Source organism: Mytilus trossulus, chromosome 10 (assembly GCF_036588685.1).
Source record: "Mytilus trossulus isolate FHL-02 chromosome 10, PNRI_Mtr1.1.1.hap1, whole genome shotgun sequence".
NCBI lineage: Eukaryota > Metazoa > Mollusca > Bivalvia > Mytilida > Mytilidae > Mytilus > Mytilus trossulus.
Window position 1 is genome coordinate 35,419,317 of NC_086382.1, and position 26,695 is coordinate 35,446,011.

General features: G+C 32.3%; 1 protein-coding gene across 1 annotated transcript; it reads right to left on the reverse strand.

Annotated features, from left to right (window-relative positions):
• Nucleotides 1-393: 393 nt before the first annotated feature.
• On the reverse strand, nucleotides 394-10,800 carry LOC134687861 (GTPase IMAP family member 4-like). The gene is made up of 3 exons (XM_063548319.1): nucleotides 10,770-10,800; nucleotides 7,763-7,840; nucleotides 394-1,244 (listed from the first exon to the last, which is right to left on the reverse strand). The coding sequence occupies exons 1-3, from the start codon at nucleotides 10,798-10,800 to the stop codon at nucleotides 394-396; spliced, it is 960 nt and encodes a 319-aa protein (XP_063404389.1).
• Between the last annotated feature and the right edge of the window lie 15,895 nt (nucleotides 10,801-26,695).

Consider the following 26,695-nt stretch of genomic DNA (forward strand, 5'->3'; position numbering starts at 1 on the left):
AGTAACAAACATTTCTAAAAGTATTGTCAAATATATACAGCTACGGTAATGTATTTCTAATGTAGAAAAACTTTAGTGTTTCAAAAATGTTAAGGTTTGTAAACAGTTAATGTTTAATTATGTCCATATCAATGATAATTCATGTCAACACAGAAGTGCTGACTATTAGAAACCTCGTCATAAAAACCAAGATTGCATTTTGTATTTGTGCCAGTCTACTACAGACTCTAAGACAAAAGAACGGAATACAAGAGCTAAGTTTTAACAATATCTTTGTGTTTTGTAAATGAATTAATTTTTTTAAATATTTTAATTTAGAAATTGTTTAAAAAAAAAATTTCATGATTTACCAGAAAATAAATAAACATCATCAATATATCAATAATTAAATTCTTACCATATTGGTTCGTCCTTTTTCGACTTTTTCTTCTTCTCGTTTTCTTCTTCTATCTGATGTCTAATTTCGTCCCTCATCGTTATTAATTTGCCATGATACAGCTTTTCAAGTTCGTCCATTTCTATAGCATTTTTTCTTTCAAATTGTACATGTAGATCTTCCATTTGTTTACGTAATTCTTCTTGTTTTTCTCTTCTCATATCTTTCTCCATTTCTTGAAGTTTCGTCTCAGCAGCTTGAAAGTCACGATCTGTATAATATTTCTGTAGGGACTCCTCCAATTGAATGATTATTGCAATTAAATGATTTCGCTGTGTTTCTTCCTCCAACGGGGTAGGATTCTTATTATTAAACGGTACATATCTATTTCCACATTTTTGTAGAAATGATTTCAAAACCGAATTTTTACCAATATATTTTTTCAAATTCGAATTGTTTTCTCTCAAAATATCAGCACCGGTGAAAACTACTACAGCGTACTTGTAAAACTCTTCCCCAAATATTTGAAAAAATTTCTCAATACAATCTTTGTCTTCCATGGAAAATCGTGTTAAAGTTGACAAAATGAAAACAATTGCATGAATACCAGGGGCTCCTATCTTAATACAAGTTTTAATTTCCTCCTGTACATGCTGAAGGCTGTTTTCTGCTTCAGTATCATACAAACCTGGGGTATCAATTATTAATATTGACCTCTCGTTTACCGTTACACGCCTCGACTTCGTATATTTTGTCACCGATTCAGATTTGTGACTTGCCTTAAAGACGGTTTTGCCGAGAAGCATGTTTCCTGTAGAGCTTTTCCCAACACCAATTTTACCCACTAAGACAATTCTTATTTCTCCATCTGAAAAAAATAACATGAATTGGAATAAGTAATCATCGAAACAATAATAATTTACGTTACATTTTTGCAAATACTCATACGATTTTAAGATTTAGTGTTATAGCCTCGGTCACACCTTAACGGATAGCTCGAACGGACGCCTAACGGATAACTTTTTTTCAATCCGTTCGTGTCCGTTAGACGTGCGTTCTTATCCGTTACACATCCGTACATATCCGTTGCATGTCCGTTTAGCGTACGTTTTATCCGTCGACGTCCATTCTGTCCGGTGGAAAATTTTGAGAATGTTCAAAACTTTGAATGGACGTCTAACGTTTTGTACGGTACTCGTCCGTTTTGTATAGTACTCGTCCGTTTCGTTTTCGTTTTGTATCCGTTACGAGTCCGTTATACATCCGAGCGAGGTCTGGCAGATGAATTCACCAACGGACTTCTACCGGACATTTTACCGACAAAACGGATTTTGAACGGATCTGAAACAAATAAATATAAAAAAGAAGATGTGGTATGACTGCCAATTAAACAACTCTCCACAAAAAGACACAATGACACAGAAATTAACAATAACAATAGGTTACTTACGGCATTCAACAATGACCAAAGCCCATAACGCATAGTCAGCTATGAAAGACCCCTAAATAACAGTGTAAAACAATTCAAACAAAAAAATTAACGCCCTTATTTATATAAAGAAAATACACGAAAAAATAAATATGTAACACCTAAACAAACGACAACCTCTGAATTGCAGGCTCTTGACTTGATAATGGCACATACATACATAATGTAGCGGGTTAAACATTTAAGCGGGATCCCAACCCTGCCCTAACTTGGGACAGTGATATTATAACAGTACATCATTAGAACAAACAATAAAAATCAGCTGAAAAAGACTCATCAGATGGACAAAATAATGCCAATTTAAGATTTCTCGTCAGAAATGCCGATTATTGGTATGTCAGATTTCTTAAGATTTATCAATTCTCATTATTCATAATCGATCTTAGAGTAAGGGCACGTCTTCACAACCAAGCAGCTCTTATTCAGGCCAGACACTGCCCATTGGTGGCATTTTTAAGAACATATCAAAACAAGTTACACAGAAACATTTAAAATATTTATGCTATTTACATGTATTATTATTGTCGCCTTTAATTTTTCCGTACATCTTGTTCATTCGTTTTATCCGGTACGCTTCCGTTAGGTGTCCGTTTTATGTGGTACTCGTCCGTTGGATGTACGTTCGACATCCGTTATGTCCGGTACGTTTCCGTTTTCGTACGTTGCATATCCGGTGTGTGTCCGTTTTGCATTCGTTACTCGTCCGTTTTACTTGGTTAGAACATCAACGGACTCTCAACGGATAACAATTTTGTCAACGGACAACTTTTATTTTCATCCGTTAAGCCTCGGTCACACCTTACCGGATAGCACGAACGGACGACTAACGGATGAAAATAAAAGTTGTCCGTTGACAAAATTGTTATCCGTTGCATTGGGAGTCCGTTGATGTACTGACCGAATAAAACAGACGTATAACGGATGCATAACGGACACACACCGGATACGCAACGTACAAGAAACGGACACGTACCGAACAGAACGGATTTCGAACTTACATCCAACGGACGAGTAACGCATAAAACGGTCACACAACGGAAGCGTACCGGATAAAACGGATGAACAAGGTATACGGAAAAATCAAAGGCAACAATAATAATACATGTAAATCGCATATATCTTCAAAATGTTTCTGTGTACATTTGTAACTGGTTTTGGTTTGTTCTTCAAAATTCCGCCACAGGGCAATGACTGGCCTGAATAAGAACTGCTTGATTGTGAAGACGTGTCTATACGCTAAGATCGATTATGAATAAAAAGAATTCATGAACCTTAAGAAATCTGACCTACCAATAATTGGCATTTCTGACGCGAAATTTTCAATTGGCATTTATCCGTTTCAGATCCGTTCATCATCCGTTGTATTCGTTATACGTTCGGTAGAAGTCCGTTTCTCATCCGTTCAACATCCGTTTTATCCGTTAAACGTCCGGTAGAAGTCCGTTAGTGAATTTATCTTCCAGACCTCCAACGGATGTATAACAGACACGTAACGGATAAAAACGGAAACGAAACGGACGTATAAAACGGACGCCTAACGGACGTTCAACGGACATTTTATCCGTTGGACGTCCGTTCAAAGTTCGAGCTATCCGGTAAGGTGTGACCGAGGCTTAAGTCGTCCGTTCGTGCTATCCGGTAAGGTGTCACCGAGGCTTATGCTTTGTTCGAAAAACAAATGAATTGCACTGTTTGGTAAAAGTATATCTTTATAGTGCCATAACAGGTAATTGACCATCACTGTCTTTGTTTTTTTGTGCTATGGAAAATTTATATCAAATAATGTGATCAAATGTTTCCTTCACTCTCAGCACATGTCTTATGCACTTGATTCGACAGTTAAAATAGCTTTATAGTTTTCGCCCTGATTACAGGAAAGATCTTTCTATCGATTCCCAACCAGATGGTTAGAATTTACATTTGATATATTTTGCTTATTTTGCTAAGCAGCGACATATTTGAGTAAGATAAAGATTGGATCGGCTTGGAGTAATCATACTATGTCCGAAAAGGATGAACTGTCTTCCTATGTACCGTCATCTATAGAATAACCACTTTAAAACTGGCTTTGAATGTCAGTGTATACGTAGTAATATAATCATATTCATATCGTATAAACATTCAGAAAGAAGAGAGTCAAAGTCTGTAACCACGGAAATGCCGATTGTTTGTTGAAGAACACATCCTCAGAACGTTACAATATTATCAACCAATATATCAAACATTCCGATAATGTCAGTTTCAAAGAATTTTTCGTTTGAAAAATTAATTTTTCAGAAAGTAGGATTTATTCCTTTATAAGACGAGCGACCCGTATCTCTGTTTGACTTTTTTATGAAACAAACAAGGATTAACACCAAAAAATTTTTTTTTTTTTAAATTTGAATTTGGGATACATTTGAATTGAGAAAAGTCTTATACTATAGTAGATTATTAACAAACACTGTAACAATTTATATATATATATATATATATATATATATAAACGAGTCTAAATTGAAAACTACGTTCAAACCTATGACTGCGTTGGATAAAAACCGCCATTTTTATACGTGTGCATGTCAAACAAATTTCGTTGTAGAAGGGTCTAAAAACAGCACAAACAACATTTTCCAAAAGACCAAAAGAGTGAAAAAGTATATTTAAACAAAACGCATTTGACTAACAGGTCGAACAACTGATGTTCTTTAACCCTGCTGACTGCCATTGGCGATTGCCAAATAAAATTGATCGCAGGTTGTAACAAAATGGATCTTATTATAAATTTAATACGTCACAGAAAAAAAAAATTGTTAACTTGTGGACAGGATGTTGTGCCACAAACATTCGGTGTCAATATTTCTTTAATACACCATATCCGGATTTCGACAATAAATGTCTCTTCAGTGATGTTAGGGATCGAAACGGTATTTGGAAGGCCATATAAAAAGCACCCTCATTTTTAGAGAAAGTACCCTCATTTTTAGATTAACTCTTGAATTTTAAGAGTCAATATATAGGATGAACGGATCATATAAACCGGAGGGAAAATATGATACATGCCCTAACAAAAAATATAAAAGAGTCTGAATTGAAAACTACGTTCAAACCTATGACTGCGTTGGATAAAAACCGCAATTTTTATACGTGTGCATGTCAAACAAATTTCGTTGTAGAAGGGTCTAAAAACAGCACAAACAACATTTTCCAAAAGACCAAAAGAGTGAAAAAGTATATTTAAACAAAACGCATTTGACTAACAGGTCGAACAACTGATGTTCTTCAACCCTGCTGACTAAATAAAATTGATCGCAGGTTGTAACAAAATGGATCTTATTATAAATTTAATACGTCACAGAAAAAAAAAATTGTTAACTTGTGGACAGGATGTTGTGCCACAAACATTCGGTGTCAATATTTCTTTAATACACCATATCCGGATTTCGACAATAAATGTCTCTTCAGTGATGTTAGGGATCGAAACGGTATTTGGAAGGCCATATAAAAAGCACCCTCATTTTTAGAGAAAGTACCCTCATTTTTAGATTAACTCTTGAATTTTAAGAGTCAATATATAGGATGAACGGATCATATAAACCGGAGGGAAAATATGATACATGCCCAAACAAAAAATATAAACGAGTCTAAATTGAAAACTACGTTCAAACCTATGACTGCGTTGGATAAAAACCGCAATTTTTATACGTGTGCATGTCAAACAAATTTCGTTGTAGAAGGGTCTAAAAACAGCACAAACAACATTTTCCAAAAGACCAAAAGAGTGAAAAAGTATATTTAAACAAAACGCATTTGACTAACAGGTCGAACAACTGATGTTCTTTAACCCTGCTGACTGCCATATATATATATATATATAATCAGTCCGTGTCTCGCGGAAGTAGTTCAGAAAAAAAGTATCATTATTTTGCAGTGGTTGACAGGACACACATAATTTCAACTTAACGATTCTTTTGGAAAAAAACTTTCACTATATATCACTTTATAGTGTTATTTTTTGTTGCGAAAATAACTCAATTACCTGATAAACTTTCTAAATATAGAAACATTATATATGGTTGACATTTTTTTTTATATTTTGCTGTCTGATAATGACCTAAACAAGAGGCTCTCAAGAGCCTGAATCGCTCACCTTATTTTTTTTGGTTAAATCTCTCATCAATGATTATTTTGGCTTTTCAATTTATTTAAATGTTCTTTGAATCGTCCTATTTTCTTCAAAAGCAAAAAAAAATCATTTTCTCCTATGTTCTATTTTAGCCATAGGAGCTATGTTTCTGACATACAAGGAAATGAAATATAAAATTTATACTAGATACTCTGAAACTCATTTAGCCTAAGTTTGGCTGAAATTGATACAGTAGTTTCAAAGGAGACGATTTTTTAAAGTAAGTCAACATGATGAACAAATTGTGAAAAAAGTCTTTAAAGGGCAATAACTCCTTAAGGGGTCAATTGACAATTTTGGTCAAATTGACTTATTTGTTGATATTACTTTGCTTAACATTTTTGCTATTAACAGTTTATCTGTATCTATAATAATATTCAAGATAATAACCAAAAACTGCAAAATTTCTTTAAAATCATCAATTCAGGGGCATTATACCTGAAAAACCAGTTACCCAATTCGGCTGAAAATTTCAGGACAGGTAGACCTTGACCTAATAAATACTTTAAGTTCTTGTCTTATTTGCTCTAAATGCTGGAGTTTTTGAGATATAAGCCAAAAACTGCATTTTACCCTGTGTGAATAATAATATTCAAGATAATGACCAAAAACTGCAAAATTTCCTTAAAATTACCAATTAAGTGGCAGCAACCCAACAATGGTTTGTTTGATTCATCTGAAAATTTCAGGGCTGATAAATCTTGACCTAATAAACATTTTTACCTCGTATCAGATTTGCTCTAAATGCTTTCGTTTTTGAGATATAAGCCAAAAACTGCATTTGACCCCTATGTTCTATTTTAAGTAACGGCGGCCATGTTTTTTGACGGATCAAAAATCAAAGCACACACTTTGTGCAGGATAATCTAAGGAACAATCGTGCTGAGTTTCATTCAAATCCATTAAGTAGTTTCAGAGGAGAAGATGTTTGAAAAATTGTTAACGACGACAGACGACGACGACGACGACGACGACGGACGCCAAGTGATGAGAAAAGCTCACATGGCCTTTTAGGCCAGGTGAGCTAAAAAGGAGTCGGAAATGATCACCATTGAGACAATTAGTTTGTTTCTGCTTTGTAATTATTGGCAGTCTTTTAATTTGATCTCTTACAACTACAGTTTTTTCAAGTAGAGCATTATCAATAATCGATGTCAGGTTTGTCCACTATTTGAAATAGTTTTAATACAGATCAACGGTTTCCAGATGGACTTCAATTATTTATTAAAAATAGGTTGATCATTCCTTTAGAAAACATATTTTGAATACCGGTACACAGAATTCCCTCCCCCTTTATAAGTTAAAAAAGCTACATTTTCTTTTTTCCATTTTTACAACAGTAAAATAAGGAATATTATTATGTACGCAATAAATCTTTAATATCCACATCTGATTCACGCCACCTCTAGAATAAGTATTTCATAATACCTTTGAAGCCCGGTTTCGATTACTAATAAAATAGATTACATTTACATGTATACTTACCTTTTGAAAAACATGTCTATTGATGTTGATAAGTTGTACTTGAAGTCATGGCTTGCATAACGTTATATTCGAAATTATGTTATATGTTAAGTATGTAGTACGGGAACATTCGGAAACATATACATTGAAGCCAACAACATTGTTTTACGATTAATTAACAGAAATCGTTTTTTTTCTGGTCAATATATATCCTAAGTTGAACTTAATAAGTATAATAAATTTTAAAAACAATAACAGAGATCCATACCATTTTGTAGCTCATCTGATGAACTTCCTGGCACATGTATTGATGGTGCTGTTCTACCTGGAGCATGTTCAAACCCAACTACAACAATACAAAATGATCAAACTGTAAGGTTTTCTTTTTTATAGTATTTTTTTTAAAAATATTAGATTTACTTCCATTAAAAGGACATGTTCCGTCGCGACAACAGTAAAGCCATTTCTTCAATTTGTTCCATGGCTGTTTTAATTATCGCAGTGTCTTTCGGTACTTACACATAGCGTTCATCTTTATTTTGATCTTGTCCTGAATATGCAATTAGTATTTGTCAATGGATGTTAAACAGGTAACACCTATTCATTAATATAACATATTGTTCTTTTCAATAAGCCCTTAATATTACTAACATTGATTCATTTTTAAATGTTGACATGTAACTTAACCAAAAATTTTATTACCACATATATACTTTCTATATAGATCATATTTTTTCAAAACGTGTAAGACGTATTTAAACAAGATTTATTGGAGGTTTTCTTATCGACATACATGTATAAGTCTTGCAGAACATTGTTTATCTATTAAAACTTCGATGTTGTATCTGAGAGTAATGATTATGTCAAATTAAGTCTTTCTCTTTTTTATTGTTAGAACTGAGATCTGATATCTGCAGCCCGCTATAGTGGATTTTCGACCCTGTCCTTCCATAATCAAAAACTGTATTCCAGCGGTTGTAGTTGCTTAAAGACTGCCATGTTTGGTTTTCAGTGTTTTAATAAAACCTGACAGTTAGGTTTGACTTGACGTTTTGGCATGTTCGGGCATTTTATATCATACTATACGGAATGCGTCTACTGGACATTGGCCTGTTTTTTTACATCCTGTTTCTATTACCTTTATTGTTGGTTAATAATTGACTAAGTATAGATTCGTATTGCAGGGGATGCATGCATAGAATGAGATGCCTACCCTGTCGACACACTCTTTCTCGTTTTGTTTACCTTCAATTTGTTTGTTACTAACTTGATTTGAATTGTGTAATTCGATTTTGGCTGACATCGAAGAATAAGCAATTGCCATGATTTTATCGTTCACGTCGAATAGATAAAAACGATAACCATGATGACCAAACAAAAAAGGAAATTCTAAATGAGATATTTTAATATCAAATGATAATAGATGTACATATAGCTACACACCCTGTAAAATATATCAATTTTTAAAATGATGTAATGCTAATATGAAACATAGTTTTCCCAAATTACAACATCCAATGAATATGAAAGGTTGCACTTTGTAAATGCGGCTGTTTCTCAAACCACGTCTCTATGGTGAGATATATAATATTCATAGATATGCTAATTTGTTAACGTACTGGTTCCAATTTTTGATCTCTGTCTTGCATCTAATAGATACACCACTTGGGAATGTAACCCCAAAAAAAAACATGGTAGTGCCTAAATTTTAATTCCTATCATGTCCAAAAATGAAGGTAAGGGTAGTATAGAATTTTTGTGTAAGTTTAAACTCTAAGAAGTTTAGGGCTTATAAATATTGAAAATATGCAGCACAGTCCTATACCTTTGAATAAAATTGTAGTATATATAAACTTTCTGTTCTGGGATATAATTATTCACGAAACTTCATAGTAAAAGCGTCACAGTTTTAGCAGCAGAGGGAGGTCCTATGGGGAATAACATTGTCTATATTTTAACTTTATAGGGTTAAAACTAGAACATACAGAATTTCACAAAAACTGATTTATCTCAGAGATGTTAAAGAATCTAACTCAAATATGAAGTTTTATGAATATTTAATGAAGATTGAGAATTTCCTGGGCATTCACAGTACGCAGGGAATACTTAAAGCCCTGCATTAAAAATGAATTCATAATATATACCTATCTGTAATTTAGATTGTTTAAAAGTGATAATATTTACTCTTCGCAGTCATTGCAACTCGCTGACCCGTCCTAATTATTTTGGTGGGGTGTTTGTCATGTCGATAACTAAAAAGTAAGCCGTATCACCTAAATGCGCATTTTTGTGACTGCGGCATAAAACATTACAAGCTAAAATAACAAAAAGACCTCAATAAAACTTACAATAGGGTGAGTTATCCTAAATATATACCATTTCTAGAAACAGGGAAAAAGAAAAAGAAATGTGAGGCCATAAAGGTTAAAAAAAATTTAGAAAAATACCTTCCCCTGGCTCATAAAACAGATAATTTCACTTCTAAATGCTATGATTTTATGTATTTTGTTAGGATAACAATAACTGTGCTAGGAAGTTATTCAAAAATCAGATGCAAGCAATCATTTCTATCAAAGTTTTAGTGAATTTATGCACCAGACTGATATCTTCATACATACAACTTTTGCAAATATGGCTTTGTTTAAATAAAGGCAACAGTAGTATACCACTGTTCAAAACTCATAAACTCATAAATCTATGGACAAAAAACAAAATCGGGGTAACAATCTAAAACTGAGGGAAACGCATTAAATATTAGAGGAGAACAACGACACAACAGTAAAATGAAACACACACAGCAACGGACTAAGCAATCATTTCTAGTTCATATATTAAACAACTTTTAAATATGTTAAATATATGGTTAGGGATGACAAGAGTTCTAAATTGACAATTTGAGGCAGAAATTGTGAACTTTCATTGACTAAGGGTAGTAAAGAGTTTAAGTATAAGTTTAAACTCTTAGACGTTCAGGGCATATACATGTTCAGGACACAGCCTTATATTTTGACCTTTAAATAAAATAGAAGTGCAAATAAGCTGTCTGTTCTGGTATATTATATTTCACGAAACTTCATAGTAAAAGTGTCACAATTTTAGCTGGAAAGGGAGTTCCTATAGGAAATATTTGTCTATATTTACAGAATTGCAACCTAGAAACTTAGTCAGTTACAAGGCATACTAATAAATGATCTAAGTCGTATGTAGATGCTTCAACACTTAGAGAGGTTCTTACAATAAATAATTTGAGTATCATTACCCATATGAAAACTTACTGAAGTCACTGTCATTGCAACTATTCGCCATTTCAAGCTAAAAAAAACAAGGAGAAAAAGATAATAGTAATATTTAAATCAACTTTATTCCAGCTTGTTAAATAACATATTCACAGTCTCTGTATCAGATAATTCGATAATTCGAAGTCACGTGTTCATTATTAAAATAAGGGTGTTAACAACTATTTCATTCGAAACTTTTTTTATCAAATTTCTACTGTAAATGGTCTTTTGAAATAGAATAATTCGAGAGGTTCTCAATGTAAGCTGTTTCATATCATTAAACTGAGATTTTTAATCTATATAATGCAAAAATTTTATAGGAGTTATCTACCTTTACAAAATAAATTTGTTGGTATATGTTTTCAGCTCATCAACTATTAACCATATAACCCTGGAATGTTTTCATTTGAGGTCCCTAGGTCCTAACTTAGAAAATGAAGTCAAGGTCAAATATCAAGGTCAAGTTCTAAATTTTGACTTTTCCTTGTTTTGAGATTTTCTCCGACACTTTTAAAGATATACATTAAAGAACAAGTGCAAAATGTTTGCTTTATTTTAATGAAGATATGTTACATTTGGTCTGATACAGTTTAATGGCATCTTATAGGAGTTAGTGCCCCTGAAATGTCTTAATATAAGGTTATTTGATTATAACTTCAATTAAGTTCATTATAAAGCCATATGACCTTGTACAAAAGGTTAGGTGACACATGACCTTGAAAAATGACAACCGGAGGTGACCTTGAGAAAACCGGAAGTAGCTATTTTTGCACTTTTTTCATATCAAAGTACTCAGAATCCATATATTTTGTAACTTAAATACATTAATTTATCACTCGTGACTAGAAATGACTTTCTGTAAACCGGAAGTGGTCAATTATATCCCGGTTTACAGGCAAAAATATATGGACACTATATATTTTTGGAATCAGTGTAAAAGAAGCTATCATATGAGACCGAAAGTAACATTTACTTAACCGGAAGTAGCATATGATCGCCTTTAGTTCACTTTCAAGCATATCAAAACCATTATTTATCGCATCAGTCTTAAAAACTAGCTTCTTTTCAAAATTTCTTTGATGTGGAAAGACCTTCAATTGTTCTCTGAACAATTGGTTTTTAATTGTGATTAAGATTTTTATTGTACTTAAACATCCTATCATTATGTTATTGTTCATGATTTTGTCGTATTCTTGTCTTTCATTTTTCGTCGTCCGTCGTCGTTAAATTTTACCAAAATCATCTTCTCTAACACTACTGGACCAAATTTGATTAAACTTGGCCACAATCGTCATTGAGGTATCTAGTTTAAAAATTGTGTCTGGTGACCAGGTCAACCAACAAAGATGGCCGCCATGACTAACAATAGAAAATAGGGCTAAAATGTAGATGTTGGCTTATATTTCTAAAACCAAAGCACTTAGAGCAAATCTGACACTTTGCAAACATTTTTTCAGGTCAAAATGTATCTGCCCTGAAACTTTCAGATGATTCAGTCAACCCGTTGTTGGGTTACTGCTCCTGAATTAGTAATAAGAAGGAAATTTTGCCATTTTTGGTTATCATCTTGAATATTATTGTAGATAGAGATAAGCTATAAGCACCAATAATGTTCAACAAAGTAAGATCTACAAATAAGTCAACATGACCAAAATTGTAAGTTGACCCTTTATAGTAAATTTTTAACAATTTTTCGTAAATTTAACCAAACTAGTCCCCAATCATCATTTCGGGTATGCAGATTAAAAAAATGTATCCGATGACTATGCCAGCGAAACAAGATGGCCGACATGGCTAAATTGTACGTGATAGGGTAAAACGCAGTTTTTGGCTCATATCTCTGAAATTAAAGCATTTAGAGCATCTCTAACAAGAATTCAATTGTTCATTAGGTCAAGATATATCAGCCCTGTAATCTTAAGACACATCAGGCAATCCGTGGTTTGGTTGCTGCCCCTGAACTGGTAATGTTAAGACAATTTTGCAGCTTTTGGTTATTATGTTGAATATTATGATAGATAGAGATAAACTGATAACAGCAATAACAAAACAGCAAAGTAAGACCTTAAAAGAAGTCAACATGACTGAAATGCTCAATTGACCCCTTAAAGAAAGATTGCCCTTTATAGTCATTTTTTACAATTTTCATAAATTTTGTAAATTTTTGTAAATTTTTACAAAATATTTTCCACTGTAATTACTGGGTTGAGTTCATTATAGATAGAGATAATTTTGTGCAGCAAGAATGTTCAGTGAAGAAAGATCTGCAAACATATCACCATCACCAAAACACACTTTTGTCATGAATTCATCTGTGGCCTTTGGTCAATATGCACATATACCAAGGTGAGCGACACAGGCTCTTTAGAGCCTTTAGTTTCTAATGTACTAGGTCTATATGCCTTTTGGTGTTATTAAGATACATTTAGCGTGGCTCTGTACTTATGCATCCCATTATTGTCCTATTGTAAATCATGCTTGTATGATATGTGCTTTGTCAATTTGCCGTTTTATGTTTCGTTGATACATATATGACGTCGCTCTGTACATCCCGTCGACTTTTTTATAGTACTATAGTAAATTTATGTACATTTATAATGGTCTTGAATTGTTGCTAACATACTTGGTCTATATGTCATTTTCTGCTTCTTTTTCATGTTTTTTTACATTTTATTTAGTGATTAAAATTATCACACAATGATGACTGCTTACCTTATCTGTTTGTTTGTTTTGTTCACGCATGGTTGTCAATATAATGGAATTTGATGCGACTGTCATGCAAGTGAGAAGTTTAGCTAGCTATTATACTAGGTTCAATAAAACATTTTCTACATAAGAAAATGCATTTACCAAGTCGGGAATATGACAGTTGTTATCCATTCGTTTGATGTGTTTTATCTTTTGATTTTGCTGTTTGATTAATGACTTTCCGTTTTGAAATTTGCTCGAATTTTAGTATTTTTGCGAATTTACTTTTCTTGGAGTCGATTGATGATCATGGATTTTGAGTCAATTTATAGTACATTGTTTTTTTTGTTTTTTATTTTTAAAGTTTTTCCATTGGTTCCCTTCTGTTTCATATTAAATCTTCGCTTTTACTGTCGTTGATTCTTGTCCATGACAGGAGATTTGTTTTTAAAATATATTTGTTTTAGTTTCAAATTAAATCATTAATATACTGCAATGTAATATAGATATAGATACATGCAGGGTTTACGCGTGGCTATTAATAGTTATAAAAAGTATCAGGATTATAATTTAGTAAAATTCGTCATTGGAGAAATAAATAAATATAACGATTTATTTTTAATCATCTTGTCTATTTACTTTATTCGGGTTTCGCGGACTTTACCTGATCGGACAATACTCGAAATTCACCTTGAACTCGTTAAAATTTTGACAGAAAATCAATAATCATCTAGCTGATTGCATTTTATAGCTATCGACATCAAAGGACTAATTAATAAGGTGTTGGTTGTATTATAACTTTTATAATAAAATGATATGGTAGATTGGCACCAGTTACATATCACATAAAGGATTTATTAACATTTTTGCGACGCACGTGTTTGAAGCAAAACTTTGACGACGATCCTCTCCTTCTTTTAAGGATAGTCAAGAAAAGAAAACCGTTGTTATGACGAAATATGTACAAACGCAAGTTCTTTGATTTCAAACTTTATCATTTAACTTTGATATCGATAATTTATTTGAGTGGGTTCTTTTAAATGTTTCAGTGAAATACGTGGTTTTACATTTTTACGACGGTCTAGAAAAGAAAACTGTCGTTATAAAGAAATCTATTCAAAAGGTTGTGAACAACCCCTCGAATGAGAGTAACCCTTCAATGAAATGACTACACCTTATATTAGGGATCTATTTTAATTGATAAAAAAAAATGTTTAGTTGTAAAAACCACTTCTAAGTACAAAGGGCACATTTTTTTTATTTTTGAAGAAACTTTCCCAAAGAATTGTACATCTTTCAGGTATCCAAGATTTTTTTTATATTCCAGGACACATATTTTATCTATTTTTAAAAGTGATTGCCCCCCCCCCCCCACCCCCCCTTCTTTTAAAGTTGTTAAAAATATAATCAATTTTCCCTATAAAGTTTATTTATTCATTACAATGTAGATTCTTAGACAAGTTTGAGAGAATAATCATAGACAGGAATGGGGCAAACTCATCTTACTTAGCTAGAGGGGAGGGGACTAGAGCCTGGTTATTCATTATAATGTAGATTCTAAGATAAGTTTGAAGAATAATCATAGACAGCAATGGGGCAAACTCGTCTTATTTAGGGGGCTGGAAACCTGAGCCAGTGCCGCTCACCTTGGTTTATGTGCATATTAAACAAAGAACACAGATGGATTAATGACAAAATTGTGTTTTGGTTAAGGTGATGTGTTTGTAGATCTTACTTTACTGAACATTCCTGCTACTTACAATTATCTCTATCTATAATGAACTTAGGCCATTAGTTACGGAGGAAAATATTTTGTTAAAATTTACAAAAATTTACAAAATTTATGAAAATTGATAAAGATTGACTATAAAGGGCAATTACTCCTTAAGGGGTCAACTGACCATTTTGGTAATGTTGACTTTTTTTTAGATCAATCGATGATAAGATGTAAAAGAAACCGTCATTGTCTGCATTTTAATTTTAAAAACAGATAACATGAAGTTCTGTTAATTTATAATATCGCTACAACAAAGAAACATTATCATATATGTGAGATGAATTTTGATGTAGACTTTCATAAAATATTGTAGAGACGGCTCAACTCATCAGATTGGTTTTAAGAACAAAATGGACTAAAATGCACATGATAGTGTACTTGGTGTAACTGACAGAATGGTGTTGATAGATTAAACTAAAACAGATAAGGTCCAAGGTGTCATAACATAAAAGCATTACCTACTTGAAAGTAAAAGGGATCTTAACATTAACATTTTGCAGGTAAATTCATGAAACAGCAAATGATTGTTAACATTTTATTCCGTACTTTTCCAATGAAATAGTGAGTAAAAAGTCATTAAGTTTACGATCTTATAAAAATTTTTATTTGATCAGTGCCATTAATAAGATACACGACTATACAGGTATCAAATGACATATAAAAACGAAGATGTGGTATGATTACCAATGAGACAACTGTCCACAAGAGACCAAAATGACACAGAAATTAACAACTATAGGTCACCGTACGGCTTCAACAATGACATGCCAGCTCCGAACATAAACTCAACCTTATTCGTTTTAAAACAATATTCGAAGATCTTAATACATTCATAAATAAAAAAAAAAGGAGCCTACAAAAAATCGCCAATTTGAAAGTTATTGCAACAGAAATCGTGAAATTTTCTTTGAAAAGATCCAATTTCAAACAGATACGTGTTTACGAAATAATCAATTTACTAGAAATTTGCTTACCTCAATATTTTACTGAATGTCAAAATGGTTCTTAATTGTAGATATATATGATAAAGAAGACGTCATTACTCCCTTAGCAACGCAGAAATACATAACAGTATGGCCGACTATCAGCGGATAGTATATTGACAGTTATAGAAACTACTAAAAGTATAACACCGATATTTTTACAGACGTTTACGTATTTGAAAATAATTTTGTAAATATATATATATTTTCATTAATCTCTTCAAATGTCTATGATGGGTATACTTAATTTTCGTTTTTGATGCGAGTACGGCTAGGCATACAAGATTTACATAACCTTTTATATACAGTCTTTTAAATCGACTAGTTTGATTCTTTTGTTGAATTTGATTTAGAGATAATCCTAAATTACCTAACTAAAATATAAATACTATTGCACAGAAGATAAAGAACTGTCTGCAATGATTAAATGACAAGTTAATGTAAATTAAAGTTAAAACACACATTGTTTTTACTTCCCTTCAGCCGAGATGTTTTCTCTCACAAAATTGAAGAGTCTAATGGGTTTATAAAAACAAACCTTGTCGATTAAATGATGAATGTTGTACACATTTGCAACTTATCATGTAATATATGAAAATAACTCAGCAATCTTTCATTTCATCGTATTTGAGGCCAAAAAAGGATAAGGTGTCGGGAGTTATAATAGATTTTAAATAAACAGCCTTGATCCTTTTTGTATTGACAAAATGCAAGAAACATTGCAAGTAATTATCTATCATTATTTCGGATAACATATATCTATCAACAGTATGAATATGATGTTGGATGAATCACATCAATCTATTCTGATTTTACTATAACAATCTTGAAATCATACAATTAAAGCGAACTTAAATACGCTTGTTTAATCCTAAAATTTTAAAAGTGACGGTAGAGTAACTACAACAGAGGCTGCGTATTTTAACATTTAATTTTTTTTTTAAAGTAAACAGAAGTTTGATAATGACAGAAACAAAAAAATAATTTTGACAAAGGTTGAGTAATTAATCGTAACAGTATGCTTGTAAATCCCAAATGAATAAAATCCTTCGATTTTATAGACTGGTATAGTTCACGAATTTTTAGAGTTACCAAAGGTAAAGAAATAGCATTAGAGACTGTATTTTAATATGTAATATAACCCAAATGAAAAGCACTGCATAAATAAAATCTGCACCTTTTCATTTATCCTATTTGGTGCCAAAGTTTTAAATTTTCTACTGACAACTTTCCGGAGTGAGTTTACCCTCCCATGACCGAGCAGTGTTGTCTATTATTGTGTAACGGTCAGGCGATTGAGATCTGCCTTAGTTTGGCCAGTTAACCTCGAATGCCGACAGATAGGAAGGTCTAGTAGCTTAACAAGTATGGCTTGCATTCATGGTCGTTATGATGGTCATTCATTTGTTTATACTATTGCTGTTCTGACTCGCCAACATACGTACTGTTTTTCCACTTTTACACCGTAAAAGATACACAGCATTTTAGTCATGCAATCAACATTGCAATTTTAAGGTTTATTCCGTAGCTGTGGAGTGACTTCGGAAAGCCAGTACAGGTGTCTCAAGAAAGATCGTTATCAGTGTAGGCTGTTTTTCAACTATTGTCCAATTTTCGCAGATGAGGTGTCATAACTTTTCAAATTGGGATAGTAACTCAGCAAGTGCCGTTTTTGCTAAACTTATTGTACGGCGGCCTGGCTGTAGGCATGGCTCTTGTTGCAATGTTTAGAATGAAAACTCATAGGAGAAATATATTGATATTTGTCTGTATGCTTGCAATACTGATCTGTTAATATGATGACATTTTTCACTTGCGTAGCACTATCAAATAAATGTGATCTATGATTCAGAGATTTCATAAGTAAATTTTATTGAGGGGATGAGAATAGTTGGTATTTTAAATGGTCAAATTTAGTTCTTGTACAGTATTATCCCACTTCATGGCAATATCGTCGATGAATCAGAAAACAGGAGAGAGCTTACAATATAGAGAAGAATTGATATTTCGCTGTTCTTAATTCCAGATAAAAATATTGGCATCGGACGGGGCCATCTTTATTCCCATTGCAGTTCCATTAACTGGGATAAAGTTATTGCATTTCAATACCAATGTAAGGAGCTGGACTACACATTCACCTGTCAATAATTCCCTTCAAGCTTCAATACCATCGTCAGTGGGATGCAATTATAGAAAGAGGTCACATCAAGCAACAAAAGGATTGTTTCAGATGAGAGAGGGTTTACGGATTCATTTTCTTAAATCAGTGTATTGTGTCTTGTTAAAAGGATTGTAAATTTTCTACCTGTGGTCTAAAATAAACATTAATAAATTTTTATATTTTCTCTGAAGGGTGGCCATGGCAGAAACAATTGGTCTGCCTGGATTATTGACTTTGTGTATTTTGGGCAAAAAATAGAAACGGCCCGGTTTAGATTATTCAGGCGTTAGAAATTTAATGTGTCTTCATCAATATACATGTAATACTACTCACACATGATTTTCAAGTTTTTGTGTTGACCCCCTTGTTGAATTGAGGGATATAATTTAATAAACGATGTAAAGTTCTGCCTCTTCAATGCAATTAAATTTGACCATGGCGAAATCAGCGCTGACTTTGTTTTCTGGTTTAATTACAATGTCGTCTCAGCTATTATACAGCCGCACAGCTTTGTTTTCTTCAGATGATAAATTGTTGAATATTTAGTAAAAGGCAGTGGACAGATGAATTACTTTGTTTTAATTTCGTCAATAATGTGATTTAAAGTAGCGCATTCACTGGGTGTAGGAATTCATGTGAACTTTTTTCTCTTAAATTTGAGAAATTCAATATCATCTTGCTCTTCGTCTGAGTGGAGACCACTTATGTGACAATGTAAATGTTTGCAGTGTCCTTAGAAAAGTATTTCTTGATTTTGAGAGATCTTGTTAATTTGTTTAGGATAATATCTCACAAAAGTAATGAATAAGTTTATCCCGGCGTGGAACAAAACTTAAGGCATTTTGAAAATTGAAAATACTTAACGGTTGTTCCATATGATTCTTACATTGACACTAGTTGATTATCGGATTTATCTAATCGAGATAGTTTAATTGTCAACTTTTAAGTCCATTTTCGTTGTCCACGAATATAGTCTCCTAGTGTGGACAGTGTGTTACCTGCCAATGTTTTTATATCCCTTTCAAATTTATTTATTCATGCTGTCTGCCTGAAATAGCTAGTCGGGGGATAAAAGTACACTATGAAAAATTTGATTCATGAATTTTAAAGTAAAGTAGTGATTTGGTTCAGCTGAAAAAGGTTAAAAATAAGCATTACGAAAGCTGTCTAAAGATTTCAAGACCCCATGAACATAAAAGTGTGAATATTTTAAATTAGAGACGCTCAAGTTTTTTATAACTTTGATTTAATTTGTCCGAAAGTAGTACACCACACTGTAAAAATCTTATTAGAAAGCGCAGGTGGGATTGTTTTATTTTTATTTATTGTCTAAAAGAAATGCGCTACGAAAAAAATCAGTAAAGATTTTAATTCCATTAACATCTGTGGGCATATTTAGATCCAGTTAAATAATAAAGACCCTCATTCATTTAATCAGCATTATCTTCTGAGATCACTGACAATCACACGTTGATTAAATGTTTGTATACAATGGGTTAGAAAAGGGATCAATTTCCAAAGAAATAGAGAAAAAACAATCTCGATATTTTGATAAGATAATACTGATCGATTATGAAGTTTCTTAGTTATAAAAAAAAAAAACAACAAAAAAACAAACTACGAAATGTACGAATCAAATGTATCTAATCCTTTTTGATTATAAAAAATAATGTTTTTTTCTTCTCGAAATGAATAGGACATCGCATTAAATAACAGTATCTTGAAATTTATAAGTTTTGTATCTATTGACAAAAAACACATATTTTTAAACCTATTTAAAACTGCATCAAACAGATTGATTTTTTTAAATCCCTTTCAAACACACAGCATTTCAGATGATTAATTCAAGACTATTTAGTTTTCATAGAGCCTAGCAATTAGATGTAGCAATGACACCCACCCCACCCCCAAGTAATATGTCTATGACACAGATTGCTTTTCTGCAATGAATTGTAATGAACTTCCTACAACTGTAAAATTTAATTATGACAAATATTTTACACGACGAGGGAGCGCAGAACTCATTCAAAACTGAAGATTTAGCGCACAAATTAGACATTGAGTCCACCGAACATATTACATTTAGAATATCTGGATTTGGAGGAACCGAAGAGTAGATTCGTGACTCCGTTATATATATTTTTTTTAATTTTAGTGTTGTTTCTATAATGTTTTGGTTATAAAAGCTTGTACACAGTAATAAAAATGGTGAACATTTTATTGGTTTACTTCCAGTAAGGGTTGTTTTCTTATCTTCAATGAATCATGCAGTATGTGATGTTTCTCTATAGTACTGGACAGGATGAAACTTTACTCACGTCAAGCATTTATAAAATCAAGAATGGAAATAGGGAATGTGTGGAAGAGAGGCACAACAACCCGAATCCAATAATGGATCTGTGACGGATGGTATATCTAAAGGTCTGGACAGGCAGTAAACAACATCTGCTTCGTTCGATCGATTAATCTCAACTCAATATAGTAACATGATGCATAACAATAGAACGACGTTAACAAAAGATATAGTGCCGTTACAATAGACAAATGTAAATGGCGTTAAAAGTTCTGTTAATGTTTCACGCGTTATAATTAAACTCTCTCTAAATCATCGACTGGATCTTCTTTATTTCAAACAAATATACATACTTCACAATGTTTTAAAAAGTGGAAATTTAACAAAGACTAATTGGGGAAAATCAATGGTGTTATAATACCTAAATTTGAAAGAAAAAAAAAGAAAAAACTATAGATTATTATACTGATTTGTCATTTCAACTAACTCATATGTTAATAGTGGATATGAACTTTTTGAAAATTATTTCAAATTACGATTTGTTTAAACAGTGTTCTATTTTTACTTCAAACATATATTGAATTGAAATTTTCATCTAGTAAGCATTTGCAACCCCTTTCCAAGAGGGGAAAAACAACAACATATGTACAAACATCATGATAACACAAAACCTTATTTTATCATCTTAACAACCTCATAACTGAATCATTTAATTAATTAAGATAGTGTTGCATATTTAGCTAAATGACGGTACATAATTCAAAATGTCGAATATAGATAGCTAAGCGTCAATAATGACATGATCGTATGTTACCTATCGTTTTTTTAAAGTTTACTTTTACTATTTACTGTTTACATGTACCCTTTATACACTGATCGGTCTACAAAAATCTAACACCCCAGCTCTATTGTTATACTTCATAGTGTCTATTTCTGAAACAAGTGTAAATTATTTTGCAACACGAAAACAACATTACAACAGAAATTGATTATTTTTAAAATACAAAATTACCAAAAGCAATCACTATATGTTGTTTCGAGATATTAAAAATCATATTTTAGGAAATTGCAATAGCGAAAAATATTTAAAAAAGTATCTATTTTTATGAAATAGAAGTTGAAGATAAAATTTTTGATTTAAGTCATATGTTTCGATTCTAAAGCATTACTCTTTAATAAAAAAAAAAGGGAAAATTCTTACTCCAGGACCATACACCCTCTGGGATAGTCCCCCCCCAAAAGAAAAGTTTATTGATATTCAATCTGTATTTTTGTATCTTGAGCGTGCCCGGGTTTTTAATCCAGACACACCTTTTCCTTAGTATGTCCGAATCTGAAAATGTGTCTATTCTTTGAAAAGGGGAGGTTTTTTATATTAATAAAACCGTGACATATTTAAAATATATTAATGATTTATACCTTACTTAAACAGGTAAAAGCACTTTGGATAATAATATAGCCTTCATCTTACTAATTTTTGATTGCATTCTGAAATTCAGTTTCCCAGGACAATATTTCTCCATGAACATCAACAAATGTAAAAATAAAAACGCACCACAGCGTTTCTTTATGAAAATCAAATAGTAATAAATCAAAATTACAATAAAAATGGACGACTAATTGAATAAAGTATTTGAATTTGATGAAAATAGTATACTTACTTCTTTAAGGTGGTACCCATCACCTTCACTAAAATTAACTTGGCTCGTTTAATTTTCATAAAATTTTGACAATGTATTTGCTTTGACCCTTTGACAAAAATATATAAAATTAAAAACAATTTGAACCATCCGTTTTAACAGAAAAATTACACTGGTTATATAGCAGTTTGACAAACGCTAATTTTGATAATTGAGCAACTTAATATTCCCTAATCAACACAACGTAATTAAAACATTTAGCTGATTTTCCAGAGTTATCTCCCTGTAGTGTTAGGTATCACCTTAAACATTACTAGATGTTGTAAATCAGTTGAAAATTTGAATGTGGAAAACAAACATAATTATAATGAAATCACATACTGGATATTTTGTTGGAATCTTCTATCAGTTTTATTGCTTTTGGCTAGCGCAAGCAACTTTTCTAAAATTTAACGAAATAATACATATAACCATATACTATATCCTGTTAGCACATACAGTTTTTCATATTACTATCCTGGTGAATTAGGTTGATATGTACATGTAAAAATGCTACGTCTACTTGGTATCTACGTGTATAAACATTTAAGACGATTTACAAACCTGCTCGTGCATTTTTCATTGTTATTCAACGCAAAATAATTATCTATGATACCTGGGACGATCTCATTTCACAAAGGATTTCTTTTGTCTACTTATTGTACCTCGAACTTATTCATCTGGTGTAGGACTTTAAGTTGAGGTTCAATTTACTTAAATTTAATCAGGCATTCTTGAAATCAAGGGGTCCGAAATAGGATCGGGAAAAAATACCAAGCAAAATACCATAATTTACAATTTAAGAAATTTTTTGATCCAAAGTGCTTTTGTTTGCTTAAATATCTCCGATCAATAATCAAACGGTATTTTGTGGAAATAATAACCTGTCCATAACCGGGAGATGTTGGCTGCAATAGGAATTTATTTTTAAAAAAAAGTCCATGTCTCATTTACTTATAGTGGCCGTCATTAATTTAAAATTCATGACATTTTGTTTATGGCATTCGTGTATCGTGGAGAAAAAGAGGGAAAGAGGGCTAATAGCTTAACTTCGAATTTCGATCATCATGGTTCTAATCTATTCTATTACGGCATACGTTTTACCTCTAGCGAACGCTCTGCCTTATTGTAAAAAGTGCCTATCTAAAGTTGTAAGCATTTGCTTCAGATCCACTTTACATCTAGTCGTGAATATGCATGACATATTTGCCACTGAACACGAATGAACAATAAATAAATCAGCTTCATTTAGTGATGTGTAATCATTTGTCTTCAGTTGATATTTGCCTCAGTCAGTTTTCCATTTTTTATATATTTCATTTTTATTTATATATTTAAATTTTTAAGCGTAAACCTTAGCATTTCTTCAGGCATTTTTCTCTTTGCATTTAATCTTTTTTTTAACATTAAAACATTGTCGTAGTACACATCAGGGGTAACATTGTATCCTTTCCAGCAAAACTAATATGGGAGGGGATTAGAACTGAAAAGCAATCTTCATTGAGTGGCAATAATTCATATATTGAAGCGTACAATGACGGGTTCTCGTCTAGGTGACAACATTTGTTGTTATTTATATCTCAGAATGGTATAATAGTTGTAATAACAGCAAAAAAAAAGATAAAAAAATGTTGACAACAATTGATAAAAGGGTTCAACTTATTTTGGGCGTTTAATCTTTTGATAGTGTCTTGTTGATCGATTTTGTTATATTTTTCATCTACTATTGTCCTAGCAAAAGTCACAAAAATGTTGTTAAAATCATCCATGCGACTTATTTGAAAAGATTTAGCTGACCTTTCTTGTTGTTTACATATTTAAATCATTCAAATCGTGCGTAAATCGTCTTTCCCTCTAATGTTTTTTTTAAGTTGTAAGTGTATACTGAGGGACCAGAGATGTCAATATTTCTATACCCAAATGAATCATTCGGTTTTGAAAAAAGGAGATAAAGGTATACATTAATGCGACAGCAACCCAAAGACACAGATAAATCAAAATATTTAGAGTCATCGTTCATTTTCTTTATATATAAATAAGGCGTTAGTTTTCTAGTTAGAATTGTTTTACATTGTCATTTCGGATCCTTTTACAGCTGACTATGCGGTATGGGCTTTGCTGTTGAAGGCCGTACGGTGACCTATAGTTGTTAATTTCTGTGGTCTCTTTTGGAGAGCTGTCTCATTTGCAATTATACCACATCTTCTTTTTTTATATAGAAAGATGCGTATAAATACAGAATAATTAGCCCAAAACAGACCCATGACTAAATAATAGTTATACGAAGTTAATTCAATAATATTTACCGTCAAATATTATGTATCCGAAAAGGCACATTTGATTTAATATCATTTACCGTCAAAGATATTCCAAAAATCATAAGTGTTTGGTTGAAAAATTTCACCTGCCCTATTTTAAATTTGATCGGTGAAATTTTAAGAAGCTTTAATATAAACCAGTAAAAGATAAACACTTCACTGTATAATATAACGGTAAAAGAAATGATGATAATGGATGACGACCAGCGGTAAATAAAATTAATATTCAGGACGATAACATGTAAATATAATAAGAGTATTAACTGCGTTTTTTACTAGACTGACCCGATGAGTCGTTTTTTTTTATCGTGTAAGTTCACAAGATATTCAATTTAGTTCAATTTAGAATAAAAGTCACCCGACCCGGATACATTTCCGACTCTGAGCCGGGCAGTCTGTGCTCTTACTCTATGATGCCACGTGTTTAGCGTTGAAATAGAATACCAATTTAATTAACGTATTTGTTTGAATTTTGAAAAACTAAGGATTTTCTTACCCCAGGAGTAGATAACCTTAGCCATATTTGGCACAACTTTTTGGAATTTTGGGTCCTCAATGCTCTTCAACTTTGTATTTGTTTGGCTTTCAAACTATTTTGATCTGAGCGTCACTGATGAGTCTTATGTAGACGAAACGCGCGTCTGGCGTATAAAATTATTATCCTGGTACTTTTGATAACAATTTGACCCGTTCGGGAATAAAACAAATGACCTCCCGGTCTCGAGGCGAACACCCCCACACGAGCTCAACCAGGAGAGCAGTAGTGATCGGTAGTACAGAATATCATACAAAAAACTAAAGTACAATACACAATACAGTTTCACAGAATTCTCACCGTTACTAAAGCGAGCTAAAAGTATCCAACCTAAATTTGATGCGTAAAATGATATTGTAAAATACACGTAAACATCGATGATCGACTCCAGGGATATTTAATAGATCAACGCTCTCGGCAAATTAAAAAGTCTTGCATCTATTATTTGAGTGGTCCGAATGTGGCCAGCTGTTGCAAGTCTTTTCTGTCCTTATTCAATATATCCTCATTTTCCAGTGATGTTTTAAAGTTTCAGTCCAACCTCACTGTCGACCTCCTATTGAACGCCCTACCTATTGTGTTTGTGTTTAAAATTTATGTGTTATAGTCATAAACATGCATGAAATATTTGCTACTGGACGTAAAGCAAACATCAATCAATCAACTTAATTAATTCACCTTTACTAGTAATTAGCACACAAAGACAAGATCTTGTAAAATGCTACAATGTACAATTTCCATTAAAATTTTTATGGGTGTTTTGGTATTTTTTTTCTCTTCAATATATTACATAACTGACTGTTTACTAAAAAGTTTTAAATATTTGTTTGACTATGGTTCTTATCTACTGTTTTACGATTTATAACATATGATTTTTTTTGTCAGGCAAGGACACTGTGTCTTAACCACACCGGCAAAATTTGTTCGGACTCGATGGTATCTAGCATCTGGCACAATGACGGAACATTAATAGACAGAAGAAAGCTAAGTTTCTCCTTATTTTCTTATTTTTTTAATGATATCGAAGAACATATATACATATACAACTATTTTCTATTGTGATATGCAATATTTTCTACAACCGTTAAATATTAACGGAGAAATAAGTAAAAATGCACACCAAAATGACGAATTGAGTGAACCTTGCCTCGAAATTGTTTAATTTGTCGTTAAATTGTTCACATTGTACGGAAAGAAATGTACGGGAAGATAGATACTGACACGGAGAATTGCAAAACTTGTTTTATGAACATCTCAATACTTGTATTTCTGTGTATGGAACGAAAGAAATGGGTCATGTCAAAATGGAACTGGCCGGTTTCGTCAATGTTAACCACCCGGTTTGGTCATAGATTTCACAATGAATAACCCGGTTTGGTCAAATAAAAAAAAAATCATAATCGTATTGCATTATAATTGATAATTTGACTTCAGTGTTAAAAAAAGAGTTTTGTGACCGGGTCGTTGAAAAACAAGTTCTTTTTCACAG

Coding starts and splice junctions, on each gene's coding strand:
- LOC134687861 (XM_063548319.1), bottom strand. CDS start 10,800: ATGGCGAATAGTTGCAATGACAGTGACTTCA. Junction 7,841..10,769: donor TTGCAATGACAGTGACTTCA/GTAAGTTTTCAT, acceptor GTATTGTTGTAG/TTGGGTTTGAACATGCTCCA. Junction 1,245..7,762: donor ATCAGATGAGCTACAAAATG/GTATGGATCTCT, acceptor TATTTTTTTCAG/ATGGAGAAATAAGAATTGTC.